General features: G+C 38.9%; 1 protein-coding gene across 1 annotated transcript; it reads right to left on the bottom strand.

Moving 5' to 3' along the window:
* Positions 1-4821: 4821 nt before the first annotated feature.
* On the bottom strand, positions 4822-8084 carry LOC307156136 (E3 SUMO-protein ligase ZBED1-like). The gene is made up of 2 exons (XM_079867357.1): positions 6899-8084; positions 4822-6153 (listed from the first exon to the last, which is right to left on the bottom strand). The coding sequence occupies exons 1-2, from the start codon at positions 7821-7823 to the stop codon at positions 5135-5137; spliced, it is 1944 nt and encodes a 647-aa protein (XP_079723483.1). The 5' UTR covers positions 7824-8084; the 3' UTR covers positions 4822-5134.
* Positions 8085-13994: the final 5910 nt, after the last annotated feature.

Here is a 13994-nt window from a genome sequence, read left to right as displayed (position 1 = left end):
GTGCCGCTTCCTCCTCGATTAAACAGATTTGGCAAATGCTCTAGTGCGTATTGGTGTTTGCACTCTGGAGAACGTCAAATGTTTCTATTTCACGTGTTTTTCCAATTAATTAATCTCTTGAACACAGTAGCCAATCAGGGGTGTTTCATTTAGTCCGAATCCACTCACCGGTCAACATGCCAGAGTTTTTGTTCAGAGTTCAAAGTTGACAATATGTAAATAAGAGATTCATTGTGTAGACAAATGAATGATTATAATGGAACTTTTTAAGATTGCAAACTGACTAAAATCTGGGGGGTTGAGATTTAAACTGAGGGGGCACACATTAAATCAAAAGATGATTAAAACATAATGGTTTAAAATGTACTTTAAAGTAAAACTACACCAAAAATGCACATTTAATATAATGAAATGCACTTATTTTTCACAAGGGATGTCTGTACTTTCTATCTGTATTGGAAAAGCTGTTTTTAAAAATTCTTCAAAAACACTCTCAAAAAAATTGTTTTCACAGGTCACAGTTGTTTTCTGTTCATCAAAACCCAGCTACTACCATTTCCAGGCAAAGAAAGTGGAAAACCACATTTTCCAGCATCATGTATGATAGTGATGGAGGTGTTTGTTAGAACTTCTGGAGAAACAGGCTGTCAATATTATGTCATAACCAAGTCCAGATGGAATCTGCAGATTTGTTTCGGAACGAGGAATTGCGAATACATGGAATTCTACAGAATGGATTTAAAGATTATCCAACTCATTTCAACTAAATTGCATCTGAATTCTGTGGAATTCTGTTTTAGGTGGGCTTAATCATGAACTATATATCCTAGTAGCAAACTGATACTATACAATGACATTTTTGTCACTCACAAAAGCCCCCCCCCCCCCTTCCCCCCCATGTATTTCCTTCAAAAGTGGTGTGCTACAAAAATAATGAAGGCACATTTTTAATAAGCCCACATGTGGAAGGCACTACTGCGTTTGTTTATTAATTCCTGCTGATTCCTATATAAACACTGTAAGGTTAATGACACAGGTATTTTACGTAATTGGATTTTTATTACACCCCATAAGCATATAGATATTAGTTAGAAACAAAAAATGAAGCTCCCCATCCACCATCACAGGACATCATCAATGATTCTTTAAATAATTCATAATGTAAGATATGTATGGGATTTTTTTCTTCCTCGCTACACAGGATACTGTTATAATTCAGTAGATGTAGCACTTCACACACACACACACACACACACACACACACACACACACACACACACACACACACACACACACACACACACACACACACACACACACACACACACACACACACTCCTTTTGAAGTCTAAGGATCAAATAGCCTCATTTCTCATGAAAAGTTCAAGCAGAAAATGTACACTTTTAAAGTGCTTTAACTGGTCACAATTAAATAAATAAAGATAAAGTCAGAGAGAGTTGATAGGAAGTCATCCCTATTCAAGAAATATAGTCGAAAGATTTGAACGCCTGTCATGTTGAAGCCTGAATGTAAAGTTAATCTCCTATTCAGGATACAATCATTTTGAAATGAATAGTAAATGCGAAGCTAGCGAAAATATCTCCAGACCATACAGTCGTTCTGATTCAGGGGATGATGACAAGACAAAAAAAAGGTGAATAAAAGAGCAATATGCAGATTTCGACCATCGTGGGGCCACTTTCGTAACTAAACTCTTTTATGCTAATGCTGCCTAATTCATCCAGACGTCAGCAGGGCCCATACATATTCTTTGGGTCTTTTTGACCTCCGTTGCTGACCGTCAGCTGATTTTTCATGCGGCGAGAACTCAATCTGTTCGAGTTTGACTATAAAATGCATGTCATGAATGTTCATGACGGGGGGAATGTTCATCATAAGTGTTATCTTACTACGGCTGGGTATCAAGTTCGATACTTTTTAGGCACCAACCGAATTGCCTCAATACCATCGAGAATCAAAAATTGTCGTTCGGTACCAAATTTCGATACCTACACTGTAAAAAGTATTCAGTTCTTAAAAAAAAATTGTAACCCCGTTGACTTAAAATTATTAAGTAAATAAACTTAATGCTTAATTGAAAAAATGAAGTTATGTGAACTTCACAATTCCACATTACTTTTAATTTTAAATTTATTTAATAATTTTAAGGCAATGGGTTTCCTCAACTTTTTAAAAGTTAAGTCAGCTGATCACTTTTTACAGTGTAAGGGGTTAATCTAGTCAATATCAGTGAGCCAGTAAGCATGCAGCATGATTGGTTGTGGCGAGGCATCAAGGAAAAACAGTAGTTTATGCTGGTTACGCCCAGCTCACATGTGATGAGCGTCCCAACCCCCATAGATGTAAAAGATGTGGAAAAGATCAAAAGTGTGGCCGAAACTACATGTTTCGAAATGAACCGAAACTACAATTCACCAGGCTCGATGCCAACAGCGCACAATGCAATATTTACGACAAGATAATTGCTGCCAAGACCGGAAACACGACAAATCTGATGAAGCACTTGACAGTGTACGGAAAGAGCAGAAAGTTGCTCTGTCTTCGAAGAACTGGAGCGTGTCACAAATGAACCGAAACTCGTCGCATAGGCTACTTGCCTCACAGACATGAGAACTAGGCATATAGAAAGCTTAAATTGTCTACTTTAATATTAACCAAATAAAAAAAAACTCTCTGGTTATGCAATCTAAATAAACGGTGCATTTCTTTCTATAGGTGTGCGGGTTCACTATACTGCGGAGATGATGAGTCAGCAATGTCAACTTGAGCCAACACAGACTCAGAAAACTCTAGTTTATTAATAAACAATTAAAATGTCTCCTTGTTATTTTTTCCCGACACATTCATAATCATTAGGCTACTTTTGCCAGTGCTTTGCAGCAAGCTTTATGCGTGCGCTTGAGCACGAGGCATATATCCCGCCTCCCAGTGGCCTATGTGAGTCATTGAAACTTTATAGATAGATAGATAGATAGATAGATAGATAGATAGATAGATAGATAGATGTAATGTAATCTTGTTGTTAAAAGGGATTTTATAAAATTGGTATCGGAAAAAGTATCGTTCAGGAAAAGTGATCAATGTCAAGATATCGGTATCGAAAATTTTTGAGCGATCCCCAGTCCCATGTCTTACAATCTTAAAAATAACATTTTTTTTATTGGCATCTATGGTATACCTTTATTTGGTTCTTTGGGGAACCCAAAATAGTTATTCTATGGCATTCCTGCAAAAAAAAAAAAAAATAATAATTTTGAAACCATTATTTTAAGAGTGTAGGAAAATGAACGGATAGCTTGCGTGTGAACTGACATATTGCAAATCAAGATGGAAAGATTCTTTCCATCGAAACCTTTCAGTGCATATGAAGAGGCATGGTGTGGGTGCTCTGCATTGCATGGCCAGCAGAGCTTTACTGGGCATGCCAGTATACTTGGCATCACCAGGGAGCCAGCTGGCATCTCATTCTGTGCCAGTCTCTAAAAACCTGTGGGGAACCGAACCTTAACGTATATGAGAGTAACCTGGCAGCTTCAAACCCTATTATAAAAAATACCAGTGCCTTGAGTGGCTCTTCTATTAGGTGATCTCTGCCTTGTACATTGTCTATAAACTGAGGCAATGAAAACAACCACATTAAGCCCTTCTGGGCTGGACACGGTATGGTGCGTTTAAAGCGATTGGCAATTAAAAGGACTGGGAAATGTGAAATGTGAGAGTGACAGAATAGATTGTCAGTTTAATACTCTGGATGCCTGAAAGTTCATTTAGCCTGCCATTAGATATTGCCATCATAAAGTTCAGCTCTTGTGCCTTCACACTGTTCCATCTTGCATTTCTGTGTGAAGCATTGATAATACTGTTGGACTGGGTTCAAAATTGAACTCTCTGTTCCATATCTGAGCTTATCCAAACACCCAGGACAAGGAAATAATCGATAAGCCTAACATCATTTCCATGCCATTTCCATTCCAACCTATCAGAATAGGTGTTGAAAAGGCAAGAAGTTTAGCCAAGATAGTTTCAGCTTACTCAGACTTGCACATTGTTGGTTATATATACCCTTATGAAAAACAAGTGTTCTTAATTGTATTATATGTGCATTTGTAGTGTACTTCAGATCTTAAAAGTATGTTTTACTGTACTTGCAGATAATATAATATTACTAAAAGAACAGACCCCTTAAGTGTACTCAGAGTACACTTTTTTTAAAAAGTGCACTTTTTACTTTAAAGTACATTTTAAATCATTATGTTTTAATCTTTTGTCATGCATTAAAGAAGTACACTTATTTTAAAAAAAACTATTAAAAATGACAAAGAATTAAGTTTGCACAAGTATATTCTTTTAAAGTATAAAAGGTATGATAAAGTGTTTATTTATTGACTTATTTTGTATTTTCTGCATGCATAAACATTTTCAGTCCATGAAAAATTATGTTTCCTAATGTAATGGCGCGTTGGGCACTGCTAAGTAATTTCACGATGTTTGTCTTTTTTAATGCTTTTATCTATTATAGGGCTGGACGATATGGCCAAATTTTATATCACGATATATTTCTTAATTTCGGTCGATACGATATAATTTCGATATCGATATGAACAATATAAAAGCCTCAGAAAAACTGCCAATAACACCCACAACGGATGTCTGTACCTACAATCTTCTGAGGTTAATTCATTTTAAATGAATTATAAAATTATAAATAAATAATAAATTAAAATTAATTTGCCAAGTCTATGAAACCACCTCCTATAAAACTACATAATATTTTAGAAATAAAAACGGTACAAATAAATGAACGTTCACCTTTTATTTGTATTTAACCTTTATACAAACAAGAAAAATGAAATAAACATAAGACTCTCAGACTCAGACTGACCTTATTAATATATTTATCTTTAAACAATAACAGGCTGATTATATTATTCTTTACACAAAACTTATTGTAACAAAACTTGTTCTTATAAACCAAAGTGCTTCAGCCAGGATAAAAAAAATATGAAAAGTGCTCAGCTGCAGAAAAAAATAGAAAAAGAGTGAGCAACAAAAAAAACACATGTTGCTGGGGCAGGGACATTGTTGAGTGTTGATGACATCCTATGACAGGCTCTAGAGGTTTCTGGCAAGAAATACAAGCTGGTCTACATTATCTGGCTTCAGAGATGCCCTTTTACATGTGACAATGTTGCCACCTGTACTAAAAACCCTCTCAGAGGGGGAGCTTGTGGCCTGAATGCACAAGTAATGTTGTGCCAGTTGACTTACTCTAGGGAAGTTGTTTTGATAGACTTTCCACCAATCCAGAGGATTTGAGTCATTGTCAGCATGTGGAGACAGAAGGTAGTTGCCGAGCTCCCTCTCAACTGCCTGCTGTGCACTCAAGTTTTCTGTGTTAGTAGTAGTGGTGGGCCTGTTTGAAAAAAAGCTAGCCAGAGAACGCTTTTTCTTGGTTGGTGGTACAAAAGTGTCTCTCATGGCTTCTTCTCTGGACTCCTCTTCCCTGACCACAACAGATCTCTCTCCCTTCAGCATCTCCAACACAGCTCTCTCTTTGATGTATTCCCTCTTCTCCTCCTGAGTGTACTGAAGCTTGAATCTTGGGTCAACGAGGCATGCCATGTCAAGTAGATTATCCATGGCTGGGTCATCATATTTTTGGTTAAGGTATCCCATCACTGTTGTCTTTATGGTCCTGGTGAGCTCTGTGTCATCCTCTGCTTCCTTCAAGATGGAGGTGTTGAAGAGATGCATCACTGGTTTCAGAAATGATACACTTACATAGGATTCACCAGACAAGGCATCAGTGAATTCGAGGAGTGGGCTTAGAGCTGCATCTATAGACTCTAAAACATCTACATCTTGCCAGTTAGGAACCAGCGGTCTGGTCTTCTTGTCCTTTGAGAGGACTTCTGTGATGGCCCTTTTCTGCTCCAGAACCCGCTTCACCATTTGTTGACGGGAGCCCCATCTTGTTGGTGTTTCACTGATGAGCTTGTGCTTTGGCAAGTGATACTCCTCCTGTGCAGCTGCAAGGTCCCGTTTCTTCTTCCAGGAGTAGGAGAAGGCAGCCACCACCTTTTTACAGACCCCAATTGCTCTGTCCACCCGCTTGTCTTGGTTAACTTTCTCTGTAGACAGTGAAAAAAAATGCAATATATACTTATAATTTGTATTTATATTTTAACTACAATTTGTCGTTTAATCATATTATTCTTACTGCAAAATTCTTCTGCTTGCATAATTTCTTTTTTTTTTACTTCACACTTGATTTGGCAAATTAACATATGTAACAATGTTCATATGTTCACATATGTAAACCTATGTTCCAATACCAGTAAAACACCTTTGAATTTAATTGAAAGAATTGCTGTATGTATAATCCATACAAATATGTATGACTTGAATAAAGATTAAAGGAATAGCCTATAAAATCACTTAAATAGGGGGAATAAAATCACCTAAACAACTACAGGGTAAGTATTATAGTTACAACTAAGTACTAATTAAGTACAATGATTTAATATAAACAAAATCAATTAAAGCTGCTGCAGTCCGTAACGTTTGGCGCTCTGCATGCATCTTGTGGAAGAACATTGTAGCCGGAACTACTTCTCTCTGTTTATGTCTATGACGAATCACGCAGGTACCGGGCTACTCCGCAGCAGAGCCGAGCCGAAGTAGTTTAAAATAGTCCGAATATAAACACTTATTATAGTGTACCGTAGTGATTCAGCATAAGACAAAAACACGGTTTGGATATAGGATTCATGATGTACTGGCTCATTATATACATTTTGCTATTTTTTGACCAAAAAGGTTACATACTGCAGCTTTAACATAACACTATCATTTATATTGCTGTGTATAACTTACCAATAGCAGAGTTCAGTCGATGCCCGAAGCATTGTAGTCTTGTCCATCTGTTCAACTCAGCGGCTTTGATGATATTGGTCCCGCTATCTGTGGTGATGCAGACCTGCCGGTCCTCGCGGAGTCCCCAGGAGGCGAGCGCATCTGCAAGTCCGGCTGCAATTGATTCGCCCGTGTGATCCTCAGGAAAGTAGACCGTCTGAAGGCATAAGCTGACAAGCTTCCAATCTTGATCAATAAAGTGGACTGTCAGGCTCAAATATGGTTCTGAGGTTCGGCTTGACCACAGGTCAGCTGTGGTCGCGAAATATGACACTGACTTCAGTTGTTCCTCCACCCTTTCCCTAACTTCACTATAAAGTGCAGGGATAGCTGCGCGTGAAAAATATTTTCGCCCAGGGAGCTCGTATCTTGGGTCGATGATTGAAATCATTTTCCTGAAGCCCACGTTTTCCACCGTACTAAACGGCATCATGTCCTTAGCCAAGAAGTTTGTTACAGCCTTTGTAATGTCTTTATGACGTTTAGACTGTTTGTCATAAGGCATGAATGCAGCCATCTGTGTTTGCTGCATGGGTTTCTCTTTTGACACAACTGGTGTTGGGGATGATGATGGTGTTGTTGTTTGAGGGGCGGGTTGTTGGCTTAAACTTTTATGGTGCTTCATCTTCTGACTCTCAGAATGTTCAATCGGGTGGAACTGCTTCAGATGATGGAACAGATTTGATGTGTTCCCGCTGCTAGTCGGCACTACTCTCCGGCACATTTTGCAGCACGCTGAAACCTGAAGTTTATCAGATCTCAGATAGCCGAACCACTTCCATACCACTGAATTAGTCTTTCCTCTCTTATCAACAATTTCGTCTGATTTCTCCTCACTTGTGGAAGCTCGTTCAGTCACATTTGTATTGCGGTCAGGGGCGCTCATTTTGTAGCTAAAATTTGCCGCGTTGGAGATCAGTCTACTACTGCTGTGATGAGCACTGGTTGCGTGTCTGCGGTGTACGTCATCACGAAAGTAGCCAATGGTGTTCTGCTCTTTCTGACGGCTGCGCGCCTAACGTCAGTCAGTGACAAATGCTGTTATGTATATTGAAATATCGAAAATGTGTTTAAAAATCATATCACCGTTATTGAAAAAAAAAATATCGCGATATATATTGATATTGAATTATTGTCCAGCCCTAATCTATTATCAAATAAATATAAACAATTAGTCTTACACTCATGTTCATCCTTATATCAACAACTAGGCTAAACAACAACAGTCACATTCCTCTACATCAACTAATTCTGTGATGTTTCAGTGCAAAGAACATCCAGTACAACACACAAAAAAAAATGTGATGACATTTTCTAACATCACATAAATCGTGTCCTCTTTTCTGTTACTGTATTTAGGCAGTTTTGCTATTTCAGGTTGGGGAAAGAGTACAGTGGCTGTATATGACTCATGAGCCAGTACACAAACTCTTTTTTCCCCCAGTTACTAAACTGTGAAACGATGAATCATACTAATTTCTGAGGCAGGCGGAGAATCTTAGTGTATTATCATGGTATCACATTGCCGTGCTGTTTTTATAGTCATTTTGAATGGGGCATGTAAAAATAATTACTTAGTGAAGGCTCCGAGAAGATCGGGAAGGCAAAGAATAGTAGCAGCTAGTCGCCAGATGAATTTGAATTATTCCTTTTTTCTCTATGACAAAAGAATACACCCCCCCCCCCCCCCCCCAAGGGAAGTTGCTTCCCTAAAAGTTGCTTCCCTTGCTTGACCTATTTATGGCACCGTGTGAGAGGACGACAATGGTTGGCTGATATGTCTGACAATTTTCAAGGCTAGTGCTGTCAAGGTTGCCTTAGTTGAAAGGCAACATTCCATCCTTTGCCCTTTTGCTAAGCCCACCTGTTGGAGCCATAAGTGTGTGTCAGGAGAGGGTACAGTGCGTTAAGACCGGCCCCACCATTTAGCACACTAGTGAGAATGTCACAATGAGCCCACAAGCAGTTGTTGCTTTATGGCCATTGAGAGTCACATTGAATAATAGTGTTGGCAGGATGAATATGTAATAACGACAGCCTAGAGGTTTGAACGGGATGAAGCCCTGAAAGAGGTAATTAAGGTATCAACCAGGGAAAAGGAGAAAGACATTTAAGAGTCTGAGGAGGGAGTGTAACTCCCATTGTGCGAATGGAAGTCTGAGAGTAGGACTAGTTTGACTTTACATTTGCGCTGCTTCAAATATGTTCGGTTTGTGTGGGATAGTCAGTGTTATTTTGTAGTCAATAATTTTATCCCTTAAAACTAATCTTTGATCACCAAAATAACAAATTTAAATGTTTTTTTTCCTTAAAAAATAAATGTCTTCATGCCTTAAAATAGCTTGAATGTAAATCCACACCCTTGCCTCATTTAGTATACGCGGTTCTTTGAATATGCAAATTGGCCCCGCCTCCACTTACTCACACCAGCTCAGAGATTCACACGTTGACGTGATTGGTTACAAGGTAGCTTGTGACGTCAGAAACGCCAGCGATTTCAAACCGTGATTTTGAGACTGTCTTTGGTTCACTGCAGTTTTAAAGGGATACTTCACCTCTGGAAATATGAATGTGTATTTAAAATAGGTCATTTATGTAGAAGAAATGTGAAGAAATTTTTTAATTTGGAGCTTTCTAGACTGAGAAGAGCCAGAAAATGTATTTTTGGCTCATGTGGATGAAAGACAACAACTCCCAGAATGCACTTGCTTCGCTGCCCTAGGAGGCCACGCCTACCGGTAAGAGAGCGCAGTTTAAAACAAGGTTAGGCTACCAGTGAGTCTCCTTGACGAGTCTGCCTGGGATTTCGGGATCGCCCAAAATGTCCGGGATTCGGCTTTTGCGTTCTACAGTCGCCATTCATCATGTTTACTGTGGCGAGCAGGACGAGGCTGACGGCCGCGGGAGAACGGCGCGAGGCCGGTGGCGTCATTACTGAGACGCGCCGGTCTCGCAACGGAGGTGCGGGAATTTTCTTAGCAATGTTAAAACGCACATCAACCGATCACTTGTTTAGCGTTCATGTAAACACTACATTCAGATTCACCGATCGGAATGAATTCAGTTAGATTGAAACAAGAGGTGTGCATGTAAACAATGAATGGCGACCGCAGAAAGCAAACGCCGAATCCCGGACATTTTGAACGATCTCGCCCGCCGGACAAGTCCGGGAAAAGGAGGATGGTAACCCCTCCTTACTCAGCTTTCTCCTACTACTCAGCTTTCTCCACAGAACAAGAGCCTGCTAGCTTAGCTTCCAAAGAAAGACGGCTGACTGTGTGTACATTCTGTGAGTGAGATCCCACCCTGTATGGGCGGGCTGAAAACATGCGGAACAGCCCCTCCTACTGGCTGTAGTCTTTAGCCTCTGGACAGAAAATCCTCCGATGACGCAAAATGACGATTTTTGCGTCATCGGAGGATTTTTTCCAGACAAAAAATACATAAATCTCTCCTCTCAGGGGGATATGAGGGTGGAAAGCACGGTAATTCGAAAATACTACAGGTTTTCTACTAATACAAAGCTTAATGCTAAATCCTGAAGTATCCCTTACCCTTAGAAAACACTCAGACTTATGAATTTGCACATGGTTTGACTTAAAGCATATTGAAAACACCACATAGACATGTAAGCAACATTAAAAGCTTTTTTTTTTACTTAATGTTATAGTTTTTATTAAGAGTTTGAATTATTTTTTATATTTTCAAATGTCATTTTTTTCTGTCAGGTTTGCTTTATGTCTATAGTATTTTAGTTATTTTTAGTACATCAGGGGCCAGATTTACAAAACAAAGGAAAGTTCTGTGTGTGATCTACTGACAACGCACAAATTAAATAACACTGACGAAGCCGGATAATGTCAATGACCAACACAATCTACCAAGAGCAGCGCAAATTAGCTTTTTTGGGGCGTAAATAATGGCGCAAATACCAGTGAATGGCGAGAGCAAACCTTAGTAAATCACCTTGCATGATTAATTTAAATACTCTCCTCCCATTCATTTTGCGTCTGAAAGGGAAACTCCTACAAATGCATATGCAATAAGGTCAGTCGCAAATAATATCCCGGTCCACGCCTTTTCAGTACTAATTTTTCACTGCGTGTCTTTAGTAAATCAGGACAGTCGTTTTTTAACGGCAAAAGAGGGTTTGCGCTGGCGCAAGCTGTTAGTAAATCTGGCCCCAGGTATCTAATTAAAGGGTAACTAAACCCTAAACTAACTTGTTTTAGTTAATGATCTGTAAGAATGGGGCTTTATTAGTGCTGTTCATTGATTCAAGTAATTTGTGTTTAAAGTGTTTTAATTTTACAAAATATGGTGTAAAAACGTCTGAGTGCTGCCCTCTTCAGGTTGAACGGTGGCTACTACAGTTGAATTTTCCTATTGGAAGTTGTGGTACCCTCTGACGTCAGAGGGTACCAGCTAACCACCCCCTTGCCTACAGAAAGATACGTCTCAGATGCACGCCCCCTCTCCACTGGGCTCTGTCTACTTTTCCAGCATTTTTCAAACATTGCCAGTGGGTGGAGTCAGGCTCTGACCAGGGGTTTATTTACCCTTTAACTGTAGCTAGCAGAAATAAAATAAGTTTAAGTTTTTTTATTATTATTATTTTATTTTGTTTTATTTCAAGTAACGAAAATATGGTGTTTTTTTTTTTTTTTTTTTTTTTTTTATGTTTTTAGTTTGACCAACGTATGCCCTCAGTTTAAATGGTCCAAAAAAAAGTCAGAGTTGTGACTGCCAATGAGCCAACACAGGGTGATGCCACATCAGGAGACTGTGAGGCATGCTGGCCATTAAAAATAACCCTTGGTGTATAAAAAGTACAACATTAGATACCAGATAGTGGACGGCTGCCCACTGTGAGATCAGTCCGCCGTCAGGTCACTGTCTAACCCTCATAGATGGCACTGCATCTGAACCCATTTATATCTGAAAAATTGGAGGGATGCTGATTCTGGGAAAATGCGAGCAGCAGTATACGTATCACTTTTATAATGCATGAATCTGTCTGTTCGAGAACTAAAATTCCAGGAATATGTTCTCTCGTTCAAATCTAAGCTTACTGTCATAACATGCAGTAGCATTGCTGTTTACTCTATTATGTATCAAGGTAGTTGAATACACGTATACAATATGAATTTACCAAAGCAAGCCTTCGTAGAAAGACAGATCATTATGATTTCATAGTCACAAGGATTTTTTTGTTTTTGTTTTTGCAAGAGCTTCAATTAGCTTGATGTTACATGTGTCTGTGTATAATTTATTTTGAGTCCATAGGTGGTGTTGAGAGAGGGATTCCCCAATCAATGGGAGAGGAGTGACATCATCAGGGATTCCTAATCAATGGTCTCTTCATTCTTCATGGTGGGATCGCTGGCCGCCTCTCTCTGCTTCGATGGAGTGATCCAGTTTTTCATTATAGTTTTATTTGTTTTTTTTTGGTGCTTTCGTTAATATTTTGAGTAACATATATTTAATTCTTCATTGTCATTATTTTTTATTTATTTTTTGTCAGTAATCCGGTAGTGGATTTATTTCAGTTCGCGTTTTTTGGTTATTTAGTAAGCACAGTGAGCCTGGAAGACTCACCGAGGACAAAAGCTGGTATTAACGCAAAGGGTGCTCAAAATATATTTTAATTTGATTTAGTTAATATAAGTTAATTAATAAATAAAATCTATTTATGACATTCTTTTTTGAAAGCATCCTCACTTTACAGCATTTTTACACTAGAGCCTAAAACTTTTCAGAGTACTGTAGATTTGCAGGTCGGTTTCTTCAAGAGTCTTGGAGACGTTGGCGCAGTTCTTTTGGATTTAATCTGTTTCAGATTCTGTTTCTTCATGTAATCTCAGACACACTGGATAATGGTGAGATCAGATCTCCGTGTGGAGCATACCGGCTGTTGTCAAATCTCACTGGATTATTACAATTAATGGCAAAAATTATGTTTGGAAATGTAAACTGATATTTCCTACTGACACACTACAGCAAAAGATTAACTATCTTAAAAGCTTTTTTTTTTTTTTTTTTGGAATGAAAATACTAACGTGCCTGAGACTTTTGCACAGTACTGTATATATATACTATACTGTATGCTACTAGCTTGGCAACATGCTAATTTCAAACTCTACCAAACTTAATTGAGTCGCGTTTCTCTTAAGCTCAGGCTATATGTGTGGTGAGAGTATTCCAAAATCGGTCTCTTATCAGGGTTCCGTGAGAGTTGGGATACTGCCTTTGTTAGGCAGCGAGACAGTTCACTGGATTTTGGAACAGAGCTCATGTCTCCAGTCTGGCACCAAGCAAAAGGAAGCAATTTGGCACAGGTGGACACATTCTTCTCACTTTGACTACGCAATGAGCTTCAAGATTCAGATCTTTTCTCTTTTTGCCCTCAATGGTCTTTGTCTCCATTGTTAGGCCTTTGGAAAACAAGTCGGACCACTTGCAGTCAATTATCTGCCGAGGTGTTTGACCACCATCATTATAAGCGATCCCAGCAGCTCGGAGAAGGCTCAGAATGAGCTGGAAGTGAATTAACTCTGAACAATATGACTCCCCAATTCAGCAGAAGCCAAAGAAAGAAGTTTTAAATAAAAATTGGAGAGAAAGAACGGGAAAAAAAGAAGCGCCGACATTCACAGATAAAGCTGAATCCAGAGCCCTTTTCACTCTCTTTCTCTCCCTCTCATTCCTCCCTATCATATGGCTGGTCCTTTACTGTGCTGTAGCTGGAATTGCGAGTGTGGTGCTTCCAATACCTTTTTTGTAGCGAGGTTAATTACTGGCGAGGCTTGAGAAAATTACATTCTCAAAATAAAGTATTATGATTGGCTCTCCACTGGCTATTTTAAGTCGTGCATGCTTTTTCATGCAAGATTGCTAGGAAACCAGATTTGCGGACTTGTCCAATATCAAGTAACCTCATTTACAGTCCCTATTAAACGCATCATTCTGACATGCAAATTGCCTTACTTCCTATCCCCAAAACACCATTTCATGCCACGAAGATTAAGTTACTCCAGCAAATACAGCGTTTAACATG

The sequence above is a fragment of the Squalius cephalus genome (genome assembly GCF_949319135.1).
Source record: "Squalius cephalus genome assembly, chromosome: 3".
In the NCBI taxonomy this organism is placed as follows: domain Eukaryota; kingdom Metazoa; phylum Chordata; class Actinopteri; order Cypriniformes; family Leuciscidae; genus Squalius; species Squalius cephalus.
The sequence above is the reverse complement of the archived record's forward strand: the minus strand, read 5'-3'. Positions and strand labels throughout refer to the sequence as shown.

What these genes read in the sequence shown, in the direction of transcription:
- LOC307156136 (XM_079867357.1), bottom strand. Translation starts at nt 7,823, where the DNA reads ATGAGCGCCCCTGACCGCAATACAAATGTGACTGAACGAGCTTCCACA. An exon ending in TCGACTGAACTCTGCTATTG is followed by an intron (nt 6,154 to 6,898) that starts GTAAGTTATACA and finishes CACTGTCTACAG; the next exon opens with AGAAAGTTAACCAAGACAAG.